Raw genomic sequence first — 23588 nt, forward strand, 5'->3', positions numbered from 1 at the left:
ATATAAACTTTCTACAAATAGGAACTTTCCCAATCAAAGAATGGAAACTTTCCTAAACAGGATTTTAATAAGGAAATAACGTAAGAAATGTAGGGAAATGCAGTTAAAACGTCGCATTAAAATGCTCCTATCAGAGAGCTCCAAGGAAGCATGAAGATTCAGTGCATGTTGGCAATGCACTATGTCAATAAACTCATCAGACGACAGAGCTCAGACGACAGAATGGTTGTTTTCTGTTGTCTGAAAAATTTTAACGACGGAATGAAAAAATTCTGTTGTCTGAATATAGTGATATGCCATGGTAGATTAGTTTTCTTAAAAATGTTTTGTTTCAGACAACAGAAATCTGTTGTCCATTAAACTGAGATTGATTTAGTTTTGGTTGTTTGAAATTTTTTAGTTTTTTTGAAAGGAACTGTTTGAAAATGTTATGTATGAGACAACAGTTTTCTGTTGTGCAATAGATGGAGCTGATTGTGCCCCTATTTTTTTGTTGTTGTTGTTGTTTTTTTTTTGTTACATTGTTGTTGTTTTTTTTTTGGCATAACTAAAACGAGAAGGGCGAGTGTTTTCCTCCCGAAAAATTTAACATTTAGCATTTTCTGACTCCCCTTTCTCAAACAAACAGCGGAACTATGAATGAGAAAACTCTCGCTTTCTCCCTCGAGCACCAGAACAAAACTCTCGGGCAAATTTCTTGCCGGATCTCCAATCTCTCTAATCAAAAGCCAATCTCCATCTCTCATCTCTCTTCGACAAACGCAGAACCACCTATCCCACATCTCTATCTCTTCGACAAATACAGCCAAACCATCACAATCCCCCATCTCAGTCTCTCTAAACCAGTCAAACCTATTGGTTCCCTATTGTTGGTAAGTTTTTTGATTCACTGTTATTTGATTTAGGGTTTCTGTTGGGTTTTGTTTTAAGGTTTTATCTGGAATTCAATTTGGGGTTTTGGAAATTTTCCTTTGAAATTCGATTTGAGTTTCCTGGGTTTTGTTTGAATTAGGGATGCGTATGTGTAATTCTCTCTCCTTCTCGATTTGTCTATCGCTTATTCTTCTTGCCAAATTGGTATTCTTTGATTTCGGGAACAGTATGGTTTCAAAGTTAAAGTCTTTCATTTGGGGTGTCATTTCACGATTTTTCGATTTTTCTTGTGAATTACCTGTCTCTTTGTGAATTCGATCAGCGACGGATGTCTACCACAAGTCAAGACACCAACAAAATTGGGGATTTCAAGGTCAGCATAAACCCTAAATTTCAATTCTTATTGACTTCTCTTCTCTCTTTATGTGCTTTGATTTTTTTCTAAGAGCAATTATATGAAGACTCAATTTGTGGTTCCTCTATCGGGTGGTACTAGACTACTATTACTATCTGGATTTCATGTTTTGGTGATGGAAAAGTTCGGGAAAATTTTGCTTTTTCTGTGGAACAACAAAGATTAATGTCCACTGTTTCTTTCTGAATTCCTTTTTTCTGCATATATTTTTGTTGAATTTGCTTACTGTTAGTAATGGTGGTGTTGACATTTTGGTCATGAATTATATCCTAGTCTCTATATATAGAGGCCTCTGTAGTCTCTTATTGTCAGATTTGAGTTAATAAAAATTGAAAGCTTTGGTTCTCTCCTGGTTTGCTTCCAAGAATACTTAGATGGTGGGCACCGTATCAAGACAGTGACATTTATTTACTTGACGACCCCTTCAGTGCAGTTGATGCACACACTGGATTAGAGTTGTTTAAGGTTAGAGTTTTCTGATAGTATCATTGATATCATGTTTCTGCTAGTTTGACTATGGCTGAAATTTATAAATATGGAAATGCAAGAATACATATTAACAGCATTAGAAGACAAAACTGTTGTTTTCGTGACCCATCAAGTTGAATTTCTGCCTTCTGCTGATTAAATCCTGGTATAGTCTGCAAACTTGTAACATATTGTTTCTGCTGATTAACATATTGTTGACTTCAGTTTTAAAGTTGTTTCATACATGTCAGCTGTAGTGATGGTATCACTGGTTGGTTGGAGAATGTATACCCATGTTTCTTTTTTGGGGTACCTTGCTCTTCCTTTTCCATTTATTGTCAGTTTAGTTTCATAAATCTGTTTATACATAATGTATGAGAAGTCTTTTCTAACTTTCGTTTCAATATCTGTAGGTTCTTAAAGAAGGGCGCATCATACAAGCAGGAAAATTTGATGATCTTTTATAGGCAGTAACTGATTTTAAGACACTAGTCTCAGCTCACCATGATGCAATTGAAGCTATGGATATTCCCAATTATTCATCAAGCGACTTAGATCACAGCTTGTACCCAGATGGCTCTGTTGGGTTTGGCAAAGGAAGTGCAAGAAGGTCCATCACCTTCAGAGCATAAATCAATTAAAGAGAAATAAAAGGCAAAGCGTGCAAGAAACAAGAAGCTTGTACAAGAAGAGAAAGAGTCAGCATGAAGGTTTACTTGCAATATATGGCTGCAGCATATAAAGGATCGCTGATTCCACTCATAATCATTGCACAAGCAATATTTCAACACAGGGAGATCAGCCTAATGTGAGTGCTATGGTCCTTCTTTTTAGTAAACTCTCATGAAATACTTCGTAGCGGGCGATAATGTTGTAGCATTTCACCATGTGAGAAGAGCCTCTGCTTCAGAATTGGAATGAACAGTAGTAGTAAAAGAAAATGCTGACAACTGAAGCTGCTCAAGGCACAAGGTTGTATTAACTACTTGTTTCTATGTACTTATTATGTCAAGATAATGTACTGATGACTTGTACATATGGAGTTGTTAATATAGATATATAACTGATTCTTTGCCTATAGTACTTGTGTATTTATCTTATTATGTCAAGATTGGAGGTGTTAGTTAACAGGCATGAGAACAAAAACAAGCTGAAATCCGAATCAACATCAAACAACAAAATTCAAGCAAATGTCTGTTGTCTGAAATCACCATAAACCACAGATGATGCAGGCTAACTGTAGTCCTTATGCTAATCAGACAACAGAAAGACTTAAGAAGGTTCACGCTGCTACATATTCAAACGACATATTTCTGTCATTTTAGTCAAAAAGAAACAATAGAACTTTATGAGTATATGTTGTTTATGATTGAGTCACACAACAGAAATACCCAAGAAAGTTCACGCCTGTACATATTCAAACGACATATTTCTGTCATTTTAGTCAAAAAGAAACAATAGAACTTTATGAATATATGTTGTTCATAATTGACTCAGACAACAGAAAGTCCCAAGAAAGTTCACGCCTCTACATATTCAAATGACATATTTCTGTCATTTTAGTTAAAAAGAAACAACAGAACATAACAAATATATGTTGTCCACAATTAATTCACACAACAGAAAAAATCCAAGATAGTTCAAATCTCTATATATTCACACAACAGATTTCTGTCATCTTAATGAAATACATACGATAGAGTTTTATGAAAAGATGTTGTGCATAAACCTTTATAACAACATATAACTGTCGTCTTGTTACATATGCAACCACATAAATTCATAATTCGGCATATCTCGACACAATCAGACAACAGATTATTGGCCGACCTATGTTGTTTGAGTGAAATATAGATCACGGGTAATATCTGTCGTCTGAAGGCCTAAGAGATATCAGGCTACTAGACAACATAAATTTTCTGAATCAGACAACAGCTCTCGGCTGTTGTCTGATGGGTATATTGACATAGTGATGGCATGAAGGTTGCCGTCAAGGCCATTGGTACTTTGAAGTTAGATTTGGGTTTAGGAAAGTTTCTTATTTTAGATAGTGTTTAATTCATTCCTTCTCTTAAGAGAAATTTGCTTTCAGTTTCCTTGCTAGTAAAACTTGGTTGCAGACTTATGATTGATTTTGATGGAATAAAGATTTTTCAAGGTTCAGATTTTCTTGGATGTGGAGTTTTTATGCATGATTATTTGCAGTTAAACTGTTCTATAGCTAAACAAGAAATCATGTTGATTGAAAATAGTGAAAACACATTAAGCAATAACACTGTTATTGGTGTTAAAAGAACCATCTTTAATGATAAATCTGCATATCTGTGGCATAGAAGATTAGGGCATATTTCAAAAGATAGACTCAAAACACTGATAAAGAATAAAACTCTACCTGAACTAGATTTTAGTGATCTGTCAGATTGTATAGAATGTTACAAGGGTAAGATGACTAACTTAAGTAAGAAAACTGCAGTAAGAAGTAAAAAACTCTTGGAAATCATACACACTGACATCTGTGGACCTTTTAAGCATAAGACTATCTATGGAAATTCCTATTTCATTACCTTTACAGATGATTGTTCTAGATATTGCTATGTTTACTTACTATCAGAAAAATCACAAGCACTTCAAGCTTTTAAAATTTTTAAAACTGAAGTTGAACTACAGCAAGAAACAAAAATAAAGATTGTGAGATTTGATAGGGGAGGGGAATTTTATGGAAAATACACTGAGGCAGGCCAGCAAAAGGGACCTTTTGCATTATACCTTCAGGAACAAGGCATTAAGGCCCAGTATACCACTCCATATAACCCTCAACAAAATGGAGTAGCAGAAAGGAAGAATAGAACATTTCTAAATATGGTTAGGAGTATGATGTGCACTAGTGGTTTGCCTAAATTTTTATGGGGTGAAGCCTTAAAGTTAAGACTGCAAATTATATTTGCAATAGAGCACCCAGTAAAGCTGTAGAAAAGACACCATTTGAGACTTGGTGTGGTAGGCAGCCAAGCTTGCATCACTGCCATGTGTGGGGATGCAAAGCTGAGGCAAAAATGCCAAGTGCATTAACACAGAAACTTGAGTCAAAAACAGTTAGTTGTAACTTCATTGGATATTGTGAAAAGTCTAAAGGTTTTAGATTTTATGCAGCTCATCACACTCCTAGAATTTTTGAAACAAATCAAGCAAAATTCCTAGATGAAGTAGTGTGTAACTCAATTTTTGAAGATCTTTCTTCAGTTTTTGAAGAAATCACAAGTGATGAAACCTTAGTACAATATCTACCTTTAATGCAAAACCAAACTACAACTACTGAATTCACAGAAACTACAGTTTTAGATCAAAACACACTTATTCCGGTAACTGAAGTACCACAAAACATAACTGCAGTTGAACAAACAGCAGAATTACCCCAAAACATGGATTTAGACCAAAATCCAGATTTACAGCAAAATGCATTACCTGAACCCCAAATTAGAAAATCTCAAAGACAAAGAAAACCTACTTATGATGAAAACAGTGATTATTTTGTGTATCTACAAGAAACTGATGATATTCTTGCAGAGGATAATGATCCAACAACCTACAAGCAAGCTGTTGAAAGTCTAAATTCAGAACAGTGGCAGTTGGCTATGGAAGTTGAGTTAGATTCCATGAGTCAAAATTCAGTGTGGGAGTTGGTCAATCCAGATCCAAAACACAAAGCTATAGGTTGTAAGTGGGTATTCAAGACCAAAAGAGATAAAAATGGAAACATTGAAAGACATAAAGCTAGGCTTGTAGCTAAAGGTTTCACACAAAAGGAAGGAATAGATTATACAGAAACCTTCTCTCCAGTCTCCACTAAAGACTCATTCAGAATCATAATGGCCCTAGTAGCACATTTTGATATGGAGCTACATCAAATGGATGTAAAAACTGCATTCTTGAATGGAGAATTAGAAGAAACAATCTATATGAAACAACCTGAAGGATTTGTAAAAACCGGAAAAGAAAATCATGTATGCAGACTCAAGAAATCAATCTATGGACTTAAGCAAGCTTCGAGACAATGGTACAAGAAGTTTGATTCAGTAATTTCATGTTTTGGTTTTACAGAAAACATTGTAGATGAGTGTGTATACCTAAAGACAGTTGGGAATGAATTTATTTTTCTCATACTGTATGTAGATGATATTCTGTTAGCTAGTACTAATATGAAATTGTTGAAAGACACTAAAGCTTTTCTGTCTAACAATTTTGATATGAAAGATCTAGGTGAAGCATCTTATGTCTTGGGAATTGAAATAAAGAGGGACAGAAAACAAGGTCTTTTAGGCTTATCTCAAAATTCTTACATCTGTAAGGTTTTGAAAAGATTTGGCATGGAATCTTGTGCTTCTGGTGAAGTCCCTATGTCTAAAGGAGATAAATTTTCGAAAAATTCTAAAAATGGGGGGAAGAGTGGTGACATGGAAAGCAGACCATATGCTAGACTCATTGGTAGCTTAATGTATGCTCAGGTTTGTACTAGACCTGATCTATCTTTTGCAGTAGGCATACTATCCAGATTTCAGTCTAATCCCAGTCATCAACATTGGGTTGCAGGAAAGAAAGTCCTTAGGTATTTGCAGAGAACAAAAGCTCACATGTTAGTTTATAAGAGAGTGCAAAACGTAGAGTTACATGGTTACACTGATTCAGACTTTGCAGGTAACTATCCCAGCTCTATGAAATCCACCTGTGGTTATGTTTTTATGCTTGCTGGAGGTGCTGTGGCATGGAAAACCATGAAACAAAAACTGATCGCCACCTCCACAATGCAAGCAGAATTCATAGCTGTTTATGAAGGGGTTTGTGAGGGTTTATGGATTAAGAATTTTTTGATGCAAACTAAAGTTCTCAAAACTATAGTTTCAGGGGCACTCAAAGTGTTCTGTGATAATGAAGCTGCTGTTTTCTTTGCAAAGAACAGTAAAAGATCAAATAATTCTAAATACATTGATCTCAAATACTATAGTGTGAGACAAAGGGTAGACCTTGGTGACATTGAAGTTTAGAATATTAATACAGAAGCTCAGCTAGCTGATTCATTCACTAAAGCCTTACCAGTTGCAAGTTTTCAAAAGCACATTAAGAATCTGGGAATTTTATCACAATTAGATTCTTGAGCTCAGTGGGAGTCACCTCTCATTTTTAGAATTCAAATTTTTGTAATGAGCTCTATTTGAACTGTTTTTCATTCCTCAGCTTATTTGTAAATTTCATTGTGTAATTTATTAATAAAATACAATTTTCCAGTTACAGTTTTGTTTACGGTACCATTTTGATTCACTGGAAATATTGAAATTATTATGTCTGTGTATTATCAAGTGAATCTTTTCAGGTTAAGGAAGCAAGCAACAGATTCACTAATTTTCAGTGCTTGCTAATGAGATTTTGAGTTGTCGAAATCATTATGTTGGACTATGAGCAAGGAACCTTACAGGTAGACATATTATTTTTCCAATTGCTCTTCTGTTTATCATCTTAAGCTTATGTTTTGTGTTAGTGGTCTTTAACTGACTTGATCACGTTGATCAAAATTAGTTCTAGATTCTGCATTAGTTCTGTACATTGACCAAGCTAGATAAGTTATGAGTTTGTTCTTGTATTTCAGTGCACACTTCATTTGTTGATTATTTTCTCATTATGGTTCAAATGCTATGCATAAAGATAATGCCAGTTCAAGTGGGAGAATGTTGGAAAATATTTTGAACTTATCATTATCTAAAAGTATTCATATAATAGTTTTGATTTAATGAGAAACTGATTAACAGAAATGCATATCTAAAACTCTATTCTATTATCAATTTGAAATTATGTCTCATTTGAAGTAGGAGACTTATCTGTTAATGAACCTGATTAACATTAAGGATATATACATGATCAACATTAAGTATCTGCAGATGAAATCTTTAGGAAATCTTGGACTCCTTATGGGATGAGCACAAGATTGATATTGGCCCCTATATATAGCAGATTAAGTCCCTGTGTTAACTACACGTTTCTAGCATTGAGTTCAGTCCCATTCTGAAAGCTAAGAGTAGTATAACATAGAAGACTTGTTCTTCTCGTTTTGTTTCTGGTTCGGTGTTGCTGCATTGAAGTTTCTGGAGTTAGCAAGCTTTTGGAGTTCCTGGCTTCTGGAGTTGTGATAGGCGCATTTTAATGTGATATTTTAAATGTTAATTCCTCACATTTTGCTTAGTTATTCCTTAACGAATCGATTTTTAACTTAATTTCTAATTTTAGGTACATTGGAGTAGATGAAGAAGAAATGAGTGTTACGTCCATAATTACCTAGAAATGATGGAGAAGAATGAAAATGCACTAAAAAGTCAACCTTGAATATTTTCTTACTCCGGCTAGGAGAATCAGAGCCAAGCAAGGAAGAAGGAGCGGCCACCTGACCAAATGAACTCGAAATGAGCTGAAACTCTCCAGATCCATTCTAGACACCCAAATGATCATTTCTTATGAAGAGTGTCAGAGAAAAATATGAGTGGAAGGCCTTCAAACAATCAGCCCAATTTTCTACAGAAGCAAAACCGGAAAACTGGACCTGTAAGAGGTCCAGCAGAATTTCCGGCCCAACCACATGGAATAAAGCTCTGAAAATTTGTGAGGATGATATACACTCATAATGGAACATTTTTTATGAAGAAGTCGAAGGCTCATTCTGAAGTTTTGATGGAGAAATAATTGAAGGAATAAAAGGGAAGAAACTGACCTGAAAACAACTCAACACCACATATTCATGTTTCCCACCCATATGAAGAAAGCATTTCTTTTTCCTTGGATACAATTTTTCTACCCTAAAAGATCATCATCACTTCCACATTTCTTCACCTTCATTCTTTGCTTTCATCATTACCTCATCTTTTACATATTTTACAAACCACTCTCATACTCCACTTTCATTATTTTTCTTCATCTCATCATTTCACTCTTCTTTTTCTTCCCTATTTAAACACCTTCTCCTCTCACTCTCAATCACCAATTCCTTCATCCATCTCATCTTCTTTGTCTCTCCATTTCCTTTCCATTTTTCTCTCCATCCTCTAGTGCATTCAACGTTTCAAGCAAGGGAGAAGAAGAAGAAGAAGGAGCCGTGAGCATCATCATCCATCCTCCACCTTGAAGCTTGCTTTCGAGATTCAAGAATCCATAACGTTTCATCCTTCATCCCCATCTCCATCTCACGGTGTAATTCAAACTCTTTCTTTGTAATCTTGCTTAGTTTCGTGAGAATTGTTTTTAGTTAACATTTATGTTTGAACAAGGTTTATATTCTGAAATTTTATGATTGAATAAAGAATTTCGATTCTTATGTTGTGATTCCAAAGTTGCTTATGTGTGATTGTTCGATTGAATTTGCTTGATAGAAAACTTTTATATGTTTATCTTATTTGGGTCGACACTTATAGGATTTGCATGTAATTGGTGCTAGGTTTAAGAACATGAAATCGACTTTTCGTTTTGTGTAAACTTGAATCAAAGTAGTAAAGGTTTTGGACAAAAATCGAATTCAATTGAAGAGGATTGCAATTAGGTGAACTTATTCATACTAAGTTGTACACTTGAGTTGATAGCCTTTCTCTATGTGTAATGCATTAAACATGACATGATTGACTAGCTTTCTAGGGTTTGATTGCATGTTTAATAGGATTAATCTAGGTGCTTTCGCTTAGATTAATTAGCATTGAAAAGTAAAATATGGGAAATCGTTTGCTTTCGAATGTTTCACATGATCAACTCCTTTCTCATGACTTGGAAGAACAATTATAGGGTTTGAATCGAATTTGATTACATGGAATTGATTTTGATCTTTGTTCCTTATGTTTCACCCTTGTATATATGTTTTTACGTTTTCTTTATTTTATTTATTTTAATTTTAATTTTAAGAATCCTAATCCCCCTTATTTGTGTTTACTTGTATATATTTATTCTTTATTTTATTTTTGTAAATAATACTTTATTATTTTAATTCTTTATTTGTTTATACAATTGTATATATTTATATTCTTTATTTTATTTTTGTAAATAATACTTTATTATTTTAATTCTTTATTTGTTTATACAATTGTATATATTTATATTCTTTATTTTATTTTTGTAAATAATACTTTTCTTTATTTGTTTCACAATTACAAGTGTACCCTCAATCCCCGGAATAGAACGATCCCTATTTGCTTATACTACTAACGATATTTTCAGGGTTAAATTATGCGCTTGCTTCGAGCGACATCAATTTTTGGCGCCGTTGCCGGGGATTGAAAAATCACTTGCTTAATTGTGTCATTTATTGTATATATTTGTTGTATATAAATTGTTTAAAACTTAGTTTAAATATTATTTATATTATTGAACACGAATTTTAATTGTAGGTTGTAAATTGAGAGGAATAGGTGAAGTCTCTTTTGTTAATATTGGCCTAAACCCCTTACTGGTACCTAGCTCAGGTCCCTTAAGGTTGAGGGCGGCCTTTATTAACACTTGTTGAACTGTCTTCACACTTATGAACTTTTTCATCTTAGTAAGTATAGCCTATGTGGAATGGTGTCTAGAAAGGGGACAACGTTCATGACGGGTTTTTGAATCCAGAAGTGCTTGCAAATGGGCCTAAACCACTATGTGGGAGTAGCTCATGCCAAAATGGATTTTTCCTCTCGTGTTCGTCCTCCCCCACCTGGCCATTTCAGTAAGGTTGCCCAAACGATTTGAAAGGGAGTTTGTGTTTAGGCGACTATACTTGGGCCGCACGTCCACTTGATTTACCGCTTGGAATTTGATTCGATATCAATAATGTTTATAATAAAAGAAATACTTGTGAATACTCTATACGTGTAAATTATTTTGTTGTTTCACACTTTAATACTTGTAAAAATACTTTTCACGTTTTATACTCACTTGTACTTAACTTGTGTCTTTTGTACAATATACTTGTTAATTTTACTTGTAGTTTGTAATTAATAGTTATACTTGTTTTTATTTTGTATTTCTTTGTTAATTATAGTTACTAACTTTATTTAATGTAGGTACCGTCTGGCTGCAAGACGTAAAATACAAACGCTACTTGGGAGGCAACCCATGCAAATCAGATTTGCTTTCTTTATCCTTATCTTTTATTTTTTGTTTTTGCTTATTTGTTTTAGTTGTTATTTTCGTAAATTTCATCCCTATATGCTTACTTATTTCATTGCATGCTTTTAATTGATTACATTGAAGATAATGCAATATTTAAGTGTGGGGGAAGAGATTTATATTTTTGTCTTTCATTTTGAGTCCAATATATATTTATATTTGTCTTTTATTTTTTGAGTCCTTTATATATATATAAAAAAATAAAAATAAAAAAAAACTGCATTCATTCAGTCTTATTAAATTCAGCTATTTACAAAAAAAAAAAATTAAAAAAAAAATAATAATAATAAAAATACTCTATACTAAACCATGTCTGCATCTCCGTAGGAGTTGAGGCTGAGCTCAAGGGAAATGCGAGAGTCACCGCCATAGCCGCTACCTCCCTCGGAAGTAGTCTTCATGTTGCCAAAGATGTCCTCACCATGCATGGGGAATAGTGGAAGGGTTTCAATCTCCTGGTGATCTCCTCCTCGTTGTTCCATGAAAGATTGTCCTCCTGTTGTGCCAAAGGAGGTAGTACTGGTATTAGTGTTGAAGGGTGAGGAGGAATATGGGTCAACACCATAGCCGACACGTGACCCAAAGTTTAGATCAATGGATCTACCATCATCAGTAGAACTAGTGGATCCAAAATTGAGATCGAGAGATCCACCAACCGGAACGTTCCGAAATTCCTTCAACTTCTGCCTCTCACGAGCCTTGAGGTTCTGGAACCAAAAGAAGACGTTTTTGTCCTCGATCTGCCCATACTGTTTCAGATGGAGGCAGATCTCTTGAATCTGCTCTGGAGTTGGGTACTTAAAACCCTTATCATAGTAAAGGCCCTTGAGGATTCTTAGTTGAGGCGGTGTGGGAGCCCACCGGTTATTAGTCCCGGCTGCTTGGTTGTTTCCTCCATCCTCGATTTGTTGCTGGGTCTGTTGCTCCATTAGTTGCAGAGTTTGTGGTTCCATGTTGATGAAGAAAGGATTTGAGTTTCGAAAGAAAGGCTGAAGGGTTGAGAGAGAAAGACTGGAACTCGGAAGAATTTTCTTTTGGAGTGAACAGTCGCTCAGAATGCACCTATTTATAGAACGAGTGAGCAGATCTCCACCGTTGGATCGACGATCTCTGAGACTAAATCTACGCGTTGGATTAAAGTCACCCGAAAACACGGAAAAGCTGTTGGCGCGTGGAGGACACGTGGGGGAATCAAACGAATCTCGAGGAGCTGTGACAGACAAGCTACAGCCGAAAGCAGGTTTAATTGCCGTGAATCAAGGAAAAGAAAGGACGCGTGGGGGAATCAAACGAATCTCGAGGATCCGTGATAGACAAGCTATAGCCGAAAGCATGCCATAAATCCAGGAAAAGAAAGGAATATTTACACGTGGGGGAGTTTCTTGGGCCGTGAACTATCATAACTCTTCTCCTTCCCGGAGAAGCTTTGTTAAAACCGTGTGCCTGTTGAGATTTCTACCCTATTTTGTGCTTTACATATACATCCTTTTTTGTCTCCTCCAGATTTTACTAAGGTTTGTCTAAGCGTGCAGTTTCAAATTCCTTCTACTTCCTCATGGCTCTAACCAAGGTTACCCCTCGCAGGGGCGTCAATCAACGCCGTGTTCTCTCTTTGGAAGAAGAAGGTCGTCAAGCGGCCACTAGAGCTGGGCTTACTCGTCCATGGGACCATCGTCCTATCCGTGAGCGTACCCGCAGTCCCCCTCCTCTGCCTCGTCGCTCTCCCAGACTGCATCCCAAAGAGTCTTCTTCCTCACCAGCTGCTCGTGCTCCTCGGCCTATGGCCACCCTGGAAAGCTTGTCGGATTTGATTGATGATTTGCGTTCCTCTCTCCGCGATGGTATTATGGTGACAGATTGGAGAGTCAATTGCATGATCGATTACATCTCTGAGATGAACTGCTCTTTGATCCGCTGTCACACTGCAATAAACAAGCTTGCTCAGGAAGTCAATAACTTGCAGAGTTATCCTCCTGGGTTTCCTCGCAAGGACGCTACTGCATCACAACATGAGAACCCTCCTCAAGAGGCTGAAACCAGCAAGAGGGCTGCCACTCGCCCGCATACCGCTCCTCCAAAGGAGTAAATGGAGGTACAAGTCTAGGCTGAAAGACTTTAAACATTAAGCGCTGCATGGGAGGCAACCCATTTCAACTGTAGCTGTGGAGGAGCCATCAAACGCAGATTTGCTTTCTTGAACTCTTCCTTCTATTTTATTTTCTTAAATTTTAAGTTGTTTTAGGTTTCGTTGTGTTCATTTTCTCTTCTATGCTTGATTTATGCTTTGCATGATTTATATTTGTTTATACATTGAGGACAATGCATGAATTAAGTATGGGGGAAGGATTATTGCTTTATTGTGTTTTTAGTAGTTAGTATATAAAAAAAAAAATGAAAAATAGTTGATGTTGGATTGTGTTTTTATTGTGTTTTTAATTGATGTTGTGATACACTAAGGTATATTGGATTAAACATAGTCTTGAAAAAGGGTAGCTGTTTCAGTCCCATTGCACATCGAGACTCCCTGTTCCCGTACCTAAGTGTTGTAAAAAAAAAAAAAAAAATTGTTGGTTTTAGAGTGTTTTTGTGTGTTTGAGTCTTAGGATGCTCCTAACGTCTAGGATGAACATGTCTCCGAATTCATGGCTGAAGGTTTTCATAATCAAAATAGGACTTAATTGAATTCTGTGGTTAATCGACATTGTGATGCTTGTATGAAGATTTGAGATAGGATTGTAACTTGGTTCATTAAGCATGCTAGGATTAAGTCTGATTCATTTGACCCAAGTGAGCTGTTGAGCTAAAATACTTTCTTTTTGAGTGCTTACTGATAATTTCAGAATATCATGGCTGTATTTGCAAAACCTCATCTTTCTTTGAAAATCCAATGATCATGTGCCATAGATTTTAATGGACTAGAGAGTACTAGAACTCGGCTGTTGTGACTGTCAAAACTTGTATGCCATAATATGCACTGATCCTGGATAGGATAGAAGGCATTAGGGTAACCACCATAGCCAAACAATCATGTGTCCCCAATTGTGCCCGTCGTGGGACTCCTTAGAATGAACCCCTTTGAGCCTACGTTGAAAACCTTTGTTTCATCACCCTCACTACCCTACCATGAGCTTAGTACAGGATATCTCTACCCTTGTCTTAAGGACTTAGTAGAGCATGACATAGTATGTAGGGGTGACGATGAAAGACAAGTGTGGGGTGGGGAAAATCCAAGAAGAAAAAAAAAAAAAAAAAATTTTGCCTTGAAAAAAAAAAAAAAAAAAAAGAAGAAAGAAAAGCGGCAAAAGAGAAGAAAAATTGAAAAGAAAACTCTTGGGAAATTGTTGAAGTATGGTTTTGGACTTTCAAATTTGTAGAAGGCTCAAAAATTGAAAATTATGCCTTTGTCCATTCCCATGTTGGTTAGAGTGAAGGTTTGACCCAAAACAATGATATTTGGTCTACAAAAATGATGACATAAGGTGGTCCTTATATGCTCTGCTAGGTCCTTAGGATTTTTTGTATCCTTAATCTTCATTTCGAAAACCCTAGCTTAGCCCCATTACAACCTGTTTTAAGTGCTGACTTGATCCTTGAGATGGGCAGTCTTTGGTTAGTGGAGTCAGTTACGCAGTCGAGCTTATGATTTAGGTCCATTTGTGCACTTAGTCATTTCATGAGGTCTTTAAAAATTCTTCACAAAATGTGTTTATTGATGAAATATGCAAGCTGTTTGTTGCCTTACAATTTGTTCTCTTGCATATACTTGAGTGTGAAGCTTTTAAGCATAGCCATTTCTGAGAGAAAAATCGAGAGTATGCCCTGTGAGTTTGGATTGGACTTGTTCGAAACATGTTATCATTCACTGTATAACTTAAGTTCTCCATATCTTGCTTAGTCATACGAATGTCACAGGTTTATTTACCATGGAATTATCTTTGTGATTTTGATTAAGTGTTTAACGTGAAAGCCATGAGTTCGGAATCTCTGAGACAACAGTTAGGAGCAATAGAGTCATTTACTTGCTTTTTGTCAAGTCTTTGTTCTGTTTTGGATTTTTTTTGTTTTGTTTTGCTAAGGGACTAGCAAAAGCTAAGTGTGGGGGAATTTGATAGGCGCATTTTAATGTGATATTTTAAATGTTAATTCCTCACATTTTGCTTAGTTATTCCTTAACGAATCGATTTTTAACTTAATTTCTAATTTTAGGTACATTGGAGTAGATGAAGAAGAAATGAGTGTTACGTCCATAATTACCTAGAAATGATGGAGAAGAATGAAAATGCACTAAAAAGTCAACCTTGAATATTTTCTTACTCCGGCTAGGAGAATCAGAGCCAAGCAAGGAAGAAGGAGCGGCCACCTGACCAAATGAACTCGAAATGAGCTGAAACTCTCCAGATCCATTCTAGACACCCAAATGATCATTTCTTATGAAGAGTGTCAGAGAAAAATATGAGTGGAAGGCCTTCAAACAATCAGCCCAATTTTCTACAGAAGCAAAACCGGAAAACTGGACCTGTAAGAGGTCCAGCAGAATTTCCGGCCCAACCACATGGAATAAAGCTCTGAAAATTTGTGAGGATGATATACACTCATAATGGAACATTTTTTATGAAGAAGTCGAAGGCTCATTCTGAAGTTTTGATGGAGAAATAATTGAAGGAATAAAAGGGAAGAAACTGACCTGAAAACAACTCAACACCACATATTCATGTTTCCCACCCATATGAAGAAAGCATTTCTTTTTCCTTGGATACAATTTTTCTACCCTAAAAGATCATCATCACTTCCACATTTCTTCACCTTCATTCTTTGCTTTCATCATTACCTCATCTTTTACATATTTTACAAACCACTCTCATACTCCACTTTCATTATTTTTCTTCATCTCATCATTTCACTCTTCTTTTTCTTCCCTATTTAAACACCTTCTCCTCTCACTCTCAATCACCAATTCCTTCATCCATCTCATCTTCTTTGTCTCTCCATTTCCTTTCCATTTTTCTCTCCATCCTCTAGTGCATTCAACGTTTCAAGCAAGGGAGAAGAAGAAGAAGAAGGAGCCGTGAGCATCATCATCCATCCTCCACCTTGAAGCTTGCTTTCGAGATTCAAGAATCCATAACGTTTCATCCTTCATCCCCATCTCCATCTCACGGTGTAATTCAACCTCTTTCTTTGTAATCTTGCTTAGTTTCGTGAGAATTGTTTTTAGTTAACATTTATGTTTGAACAAGGTTTATATTCTGAAATTTTATGATTGAATAAAGAATTTCGATTCTTATGTTGTGATTCCAAAGTTGCTTATGTGTGATTGTTCGATTGAATTTGCTTGATAGAAAACTTTTATATGTTTATCTTATTTGGGTCGACACTTATAGGATTTGCATGTAATTGGTGCTAGGTTTAAGAACATGAAATCGACTTTTCGTTTTGTGTAAACTTGAATCAAAGTAGTAAAGGTTTTGGACAAAAATCGAATTCAATTGAAGAGGATTGCAATTAGGTGAACTTATTCATACTAAGTTGTACACTTGAGTTGATAGCCTTTCTCTATGTGTAATGCATTAAACATGACATGATTGACTAGCTTTCTAGGGTTTGATTGCATGTTTAATAGGATTAATCTAGGTGCTTTCGCTTAGATTAATTAGCATTGAAAAGTAAAATATGGGAAATCGTTTGCTTTCGAATGTTTCACATGATCAACTCCTTTCTCATGACTTGGAAGAACAATTATAGGGTTTGAATCGAATTTGATTACATGGAATTGATTTTGATCTTTGTTCCTTATGTTTCACCCTTGTATATATGTTTTTACGTTTTCTTTATTTTATTTATTTTAATTTTAATTTTAAGAATCCTAATCCCCCTTATTTGTGTTTACTTGTATATATTTATTCTTTATTTTATTTTTGTAAATAATACTTTATTATTTTAATTCTTTATTTGTTTATACAATTGTATATATTTATATTCTTTATTTTATTTTTGTAAATAATACTTTATTATTTTAATTCTTTATTTGTTTATACAATTGTATATATTTATATTCTTTATTTTATTTTTGTAAATAATACTTTTCTTTATTTGTTTCACAATTACAAGTGTACCCTCAATCCCCGGAATAGAACGATCCCTATTTGCTTATACTACTAACGATATTTTCAGGGTTAAATTATGCGCTTGCTTCGAGCGACATCAAGTTGCTGTGCAGAGTGCAGACAAGGGACGTTGTGGTTGTCAAGGTGTTGCTGGGTTTTGCTACTGAAGAACAGAAGAGATGGCTGCTGGACAATACAGTGAACCTCTAAACAATGGTAATCATAATGACCCACTATGAGATTTATATACTGTAGCTATTGACTTTTGTGTTCTTTTGATGTATTGTTTTTGTTTTCTTTACATCACTTGGTCCTACACAAGGAGCAGAGCCAGAAGGATCAAACCCTTTGGTCGAATGCCTCGGCCTCATCAAGCACTAATGTTGGAGTTAACCAAGCGAAAGGAAGGATGAGCTCGTCAACCTTGTTAGCTCCTGTTTTTCGACAGAGTCGTGCGTGTCAACTCACTTTTGACACACTATTCGTCTGAAGCCTCAGTTTCCATGCTTTTAGAGTGGTTTAAGGCCGGGCTAAACGATGGGTAGTTGTGTCAATTTATTTCTTTAGCTTTTTGCTTATTATCTTTTTCTTTGCTTGACTTTCAAATCAATGACAGTGCTAAGGTTTGTAACAATGAAAGTACATGTGGTAAATTTAAGATCCCATAGAAGGTCTCAGTACGTGTACGTGAATTATACAACTTCACTCGACAGAAGACAGAAAACAACAGTGTTGAGATAAGAAAATTAGTAAGGCAGAGGGGACCCAATAGTACATGGGAACGGGGAAAAAAAAGTTTGCAGCCATTCTGAACTGTTGAAGGTGCCAGGAAACTGCTTTGCACATTGCTATATATATACAGTTCTTGACTTCAAAACTATCAACCCTAATCAAGCTTCAAAGTTGTTAACATCTATATAATTGTTTTCGATCATAGACCCATATCAATTTTCATACTTAATTAAAAGTCGGAAGTTAATTGATACCATAGAAAAAATCAAAATTTCTTACCCAAGGTGGTGTTCTTTGTCAAGCCTCCGGTGAATATCTTTCTGCACAAAAAGAATTGTTGAGCAAAAATTATAAATTAATATACCCAACACAATTTCGCTCTATCTTATTGACAAAATAGAACTTTTATTATGTCAGGTCCATTCAAGATAACAATAATCTCTTAATTACAATCCCTCACTTTAAGGGAAAACCTTTGATTCCGAGTACAAAGTCAATATATGGGGAGATGACCCATTTATTTTTGGATTTGTGTTTGGGATATTTGTGAGAGTTTAGAGCCCTTGCATTTGCTTTTGGATAATTTGGAAATGATTTTATTTTTCTGGTGTTTGGGTGAATTTGACTGGTGGAGTCAGGGATTCGATTTGAAATTGTGGTTGCATCTAGTGGGTCGCAAGATTGCCTACATACCCAGTGAAGGGATCAAACCATTGTAGTTCATAGTTTTTTGGGGTATTTGGGATTTTTCTTGGTTTTGTACCAAAAGGATATAGTTTTTTAGGTTCGGACGTATTTTTAACGAAACCGAAGCTCGGGTATTTTGCAACAAACACCCATAGCGTCATCCTTTGCTGAATTCTTCCAACGGGCCCAAATTTGGAAACGGGCTTCTTTTGCATCCTGGTGGAGTCAGGGATTCGATTTGAAATTGTGGTTGCATCTAGTGGGTCACAAGATTGCCTACATACTAGTGAAGGGATCAAACCATTGTAGTTCATAGTTTTTTGGGGTATTTGGGATTTTTCTTGGTTTTGTACCAAAAGGATATAGTTTTTTAGGTTCGGACGTATTTTTAACGAAACCGAAGCTCAGGTATTTTGCAACGAACACCCATTGCGTCATGCTTTGCTGAATTCTTCCAACGGGCCCAAATTTGGAAACGGGCTTCTTTTGCATCCTCGTGAATCATGTTCCTCGATCCATAAAGCTTTTTTTCGGCCCCAAATTTAATACTGGCACCCTCAAGGTACCGAGCGGATCCAAGTCTCAATTTTTCTTGAAAAGAATACGGAGAAAGTGCATCAAACTTCTATTTTGGGCATTCAGAGAGACTTTTCAAAGGCCCAGACACCCATCAAACTGTTAAAAGGCCCAATCGCCCCAGAGTCCCAAATTTGATAAGGACACCCAGCCGTAATTTCATTTTCCTTTTACTTTCAATTCTCCTCTTCTTTTTGTTGTTTCTGATTCCTTTTTCTCTCCAGGCATATCGCTCCGTCCAAATCAGGTAGAACACGAGCTCAATACTGATCTTCTGCGAGGTCGAATTGGAGATGGATTTGAAGACAGAGGCCAAATCGGAGATGGAACCATACATGGGTCTTCAACGAAAAGTCCCAGGGTGGTGGAAGCTTGAAACTCGGCGCCTTGCTTCTCTCTGTGAGAAATCAGGTGAAGACTTTCTCCCTGCTTTCGCTTCTAGCTAGTACTATGATCCAGAAGGCCACATACTGACGCCCATTTTTCTTCCACAACATTTCACAGTGATTTTGAAAAAGAGGAGCTTTGTGCATCGGGGAGCCATCTTCAAAGGTCCGCATATTGTGGGTGAGGCCAAACCCTTTTTTTTTTTTCCTTATACCCAATTGACTTGAATTGCTGAATCTTGACATTTCTTGCTTTGAACATGTTGATTAAGCTTTTTTCTTGTTTCATAAATTGACGGTCTGGAACGCCACCACCCATTTTTTTCCTTTCTTTTATTTTTGCCTTGCACTTTGTCACCTTCTACCATTGCCTTGGGCACCTTGTCAATTAAGCTTTTTTGTCTTGTGCATATAGCTTAATTAAATTATCTTGTGGCCTGCAATATCACCAGAATACTCATTCTTTGTTTTTTTTTTTTTTTTATATTGCTTTGTGCTTTTATGGAATTTTGGGATTGTTTTGTTGCCATTGACCAAGACTTGGGCTCAAGCTTCATCTTCATACGAGGATGCCACCGCTAAGACTTTTCTTCTTTTAGTTCTTTTTTTTTTTGTTGGCACCGCTTTGAAGCTTCTTGGACCAGAAATGCTCTAAAGCTGCTGCACAGAATTGAATTTTAGAGTTTGTTTAGTCAAGTCCACCTCAAATTTTCATCTCTCTCCCTTCTCTTGACACGCTGCACCCACGAACACATACTTGTCACTTTGCTTTTGTCAGTGTTGTTGTATTTGCACAATTTGATTGAACTCTCCCCTCTGCAGCGACTCTTCTGTCCTTTTCTTTTAGTTTCTCTGCACCGAAAACATGTATCTTGGTGTTTTGTCAAATCCTAATGTAACTTTGAGGATTCTAAATTTAATAAACCCTTTGTGCAGGTATAAGGCGAGGACAGCAGCTGCAGTTAAGATCCCAGAGTATCAATTTGGGGTGAGCCTCTGTTTATTTTTTTCTTTCTCCTCGTGCTATCTGAGCTGGTGCTTTTGGTCTCAGTGTAAAGGCTTCTTTATTTGTAGAGAAACAAAACTAGTTTTCAACAATTTTGCTTCTTTTATCCTTGCTTCTTTGTGGTGTCATTTCTCATAGCACACTTTGCATTCATACTTGGTTTATAAGATCACAAGCCAAGATATTTCTTTCTCTACTTTCTCATGTCAGCACCTCTTCAGCCTCTTGCAACAATATTGGCTCAAAGCTTTTTTTGGAATAAATGTAATTTGGCCTCAAAATATGCCTCGGATGATACTGCACTTCAACACATCTTTGACAAATAATGTGTCGAATTGTCTTGTGCACTTGACTAAAGCTTTGAGTTGTCATTTTGCCATTCCACCGCCTTGCTTTCTCTTTTTTTTTTGTTGTTGTTGTTCTGCATCTTAACCTGTGGCCCTCAGAAACACACAGCTGTCGACCTTTGGTATTAAGCTTTGGACAGGAACAATTTCTTTTCTGAACATAACTTGTATTTGATTTTAACAGGACAGTTTGACGTGCCGGTGTAAACAAAAGCAGTAATTATCAGAGCCTCAGAGGCCTTTCGAAGCTTTATTTTTTTAAAGGTGAGCTTCTTCTTTAAGATGGTAACTCTGATTTCAACTTATCTGTGGACATTAAGCTTACAGTCTGCTGCAGAATTGTATTTATTTTGACAGCTTCCTTCCGAGTTTATGCAGGTGGAGGCGAGAACAGTAACTATAGTGCGGCCAAGTATCGGAACTCCAGGATTCAAACTCAAGGGTGAGGCTTTCTTTTTATTTACCCACTGGTTTGTTTAGAATAGGTGTTTCGGAACGGAGGTTGGGACTGGCTCTTTTTGGCTACGGAGTTTTGAAAAGATGCAGGGAGGAATTATATGTGGTGTTTAAGTGGAATTGACAGAGTTCCTGTTATCATTTTTATATTGAACCACGACCCTATGGTGATTCATAAAGGGCCCTCTGACAGTTCGGTGTATTAAACAGCCAAAACTTGAGGATAATATTGGCACCCTAAGGCACGCTGTATCAAAGTTCTGAAACAGTATTGGCACCATAAGGCACTGCCACCGGAGCTTTGAAAGCAGTTTCGGCACCCTAAGGCACGCCGAATGAATCTCTGAAACAGTATTGGCACCGAAAGGTACCGCCACTGGAGCTTTGAAAGTGGTAAAACCATAAAGAGATGCAGACGGATCCTCCACCTTTGATTCCTATGGAACACGTTGCGGCTTCTTCTGTCTCCTTTTCTGCCTCTGTTTTTTTTTTTTTTGGCCCTTTTGTACGGCCTTCTTGGCTTCTTATATAGTGTACTGACGGTACGGTTGAGTTTTAGAGAGACTCTTGTATTTGACATGACATGAAACACCAAAAGATAACTATGATCCCTATCAGGGAGTTACCGTGCATCAGTTGCAATCAAACTCTAATACTTAATAAGCTCATGTGCAATTATGGGCAATTGACCTTCACGCATTGTCCGTCCTTTTTTATTATCTACCTTTCTTTTTTTGTTTCAACAAGAATGATGGAGCAAATTGGATCATTCACAAAGCAAATAGTAAAGCACCAACCTTGCCGCATAGCAAACACTATGAGCTGCAATAACCAATGGTAATGCTCTTCAAGACCAACATGGTCAGTGGAGAGGAAATGCAGAAGGAAAAGCTCTTGGCAGAAAACAGAGGCCGTAAGCAATCCAACGACCCCAAATATGATTTGAAACGAATTAATAAACTCAGCTGAAAGTGTAAACCCTGCAAATATGGCAAGGTGAAGGAACATGGTTGCATGCTCCAAATTATGGAGCTTGAAGGAGAAGTTAAAAAACGGGAATTCTCGAACTTGCATGATAATTGCAAATACAGAGAAAGATAAGATGAAAATGAGTTCAAGGTGTTTAATTTTGGGAAAAGGGCAGTTCAATGGGTACCAAAACCTTACTCTAAAGTTACTAGGGCCTTTGAGAAAATTAGATCTGATAGTGTTGACGGTGTGCCATAAACCAAGTAGGGTGAGGGCAAAGCCAGGTACTACGTGCCCAATAAATGTGCCCATAGCAAGCTTTTCTCCACAGATCAGGGTTACTGGTACATGATCTGGAGATGCTTAATTCAAAATCCCCAAATAAAGCTTAAATACATGAAGCCATTGCAGTGGCACTGAATACTAAAAGCAGAAAACGTACATTCTGGTAATTTTTCAAGCATTTGGTGCCTGATGCATGTATTTTCACACACATAATTGCACAAGACTACACTCAGCTATAAGTGACACTCCAAACAATGGATATCCTAAATGGAAGTGTCCCCTGACGAAGAAGATTAATGGTGTTACTGTTACTTTCAACTGTCAAGGCCATTAAATGGAGTTGTTTGGATTCCAGGCTGATTAATTTAATTTGTTTCTTATTATAACTTGGTTTTCTTTTCAAGCATGTAGACTATCCTCGATCTTTAGGAATTAGAGTTCCTGACTCTTCAACGGTGTAAGGACTATAGGAGTGCAAGTAGTGGAGAGTGAAGCTGTTTCAATATATGAGTGTGGCAAATACGATGTTCCCACTTGTTCACGATATATATTATGATCTCGTGGACTTATTAGTCAAAGAAGACAAGATAGAGAATGAATTTCCTAATGATATTATTCATCTCACAGTGGAGGTATATAAAGAAGATTACAGAAATACAACAGGTAAGTACTAACTACCACATAATTACAATATATTCTATTCCTAACGTTAAGCCATGACTCACGCTAACACTCCCCCTCAAGTTGGCGCATACACATCAACCATGCCCAACTTGCTTAGTGAGTCATAGAACGCCTTCCTGGAGACTCCCTTGGTAAGTACATCTGCAAGTTGCTCTTCAGTCGGAACAAAAGGAAAGCTGATAATTTTGGCATCTAGCTTCTCCTTTATAAAGTGACGATCAACCTCCACATGCTTAGTACGATCATGTTTTACTGGATTCTGTGATATGTCAAAGGCTGCCTTGTTGTCACAATACAACTGCATAGTACTTTTGAGTTTGAAACTCAGATCACGTAACAGATTTCTCAGCCACAGCAATTCACACACTCCGTGAGCCATACCTCTATACTCAGCCTCAGCACTAGAACGTGCCACAACTTTCTGTTTCTTACTCT

General features: G+C 36.6%; 2 protein-coding genes and 2 long non-coding RNA genes across 4 annotated transcripts in view; 2 read left to right on the forward strand and 2 right to left on the reverse strand.

Annotated features, from left to right (window-relative positions):
* Positions 1–18224, reverse strand: part of LOC112190663 — a 42668-nt gene extending 24444 nt beyond the window's left edge. The window contains exon 1 of the mRNA XM_040514447.1: positions 18037–18224. The gene's annotated coding sequence lies outside the window, so the exon portion shown is untranslated. The remainder of the gene's footprint in view (positions 1–18036) is intronic.
* Positions 650–1881, forward strand: LOC121051650. The gene is made up of 3 exons (XR_005806368.1): positions 650–872; positions 1196–1246; positions 1663–1881. It is a non-coding gene; the product is annotated as an uncharacterized LOC121051650 (long non-coding RNA).
* Positions 18225–19212: 988 nt separating the features above from the next.
* LOC112190665 lies at positions 19213–21923 on the forward strand. Its single transcript, XR_002932509.2, has 5 exons — positions 19213–19431; positions 19525–19587; positions 20343–20394; positions 20944–21023; positions 21138–21923. It is a non-coding gene; the product is annotated as an uncharacterized LOC112190665 (long non-coding RNA).
* A 12-nt stretch (positions 21924–21935) lies between these two features.
* LOC112184252 lies at positions 21936–22980 on the reverse strand. The gene has a single exon (XM_024322519.2). It carries the CDS (start codon positions 22494–22496, stop codon positions 21936–21938), a length of 561 nt encoding a protein of 186 aa, XP_024178287.1. The 5' UTR covers positions 22497–22980.
* Between the last annotated feature and the right edge of the window lie 608 nt (positions 22981–23588).

This window comes from Rosa chinensis, chromosome 2 (genome assembly GCF_002994745.2).
Source record: "Rosa chinensis cultivar Old Blush chromosome 2, RchiOBHm-V2, whole genome shotgun sequence".
Classification (NCBI taxonomy): domain Eukaryota; kingdom Viridiplantae; phylum Streptophyta; class Magnoliopsida; order Rosales; family Rosaceae; genus Rosa; species Rosa chinensis.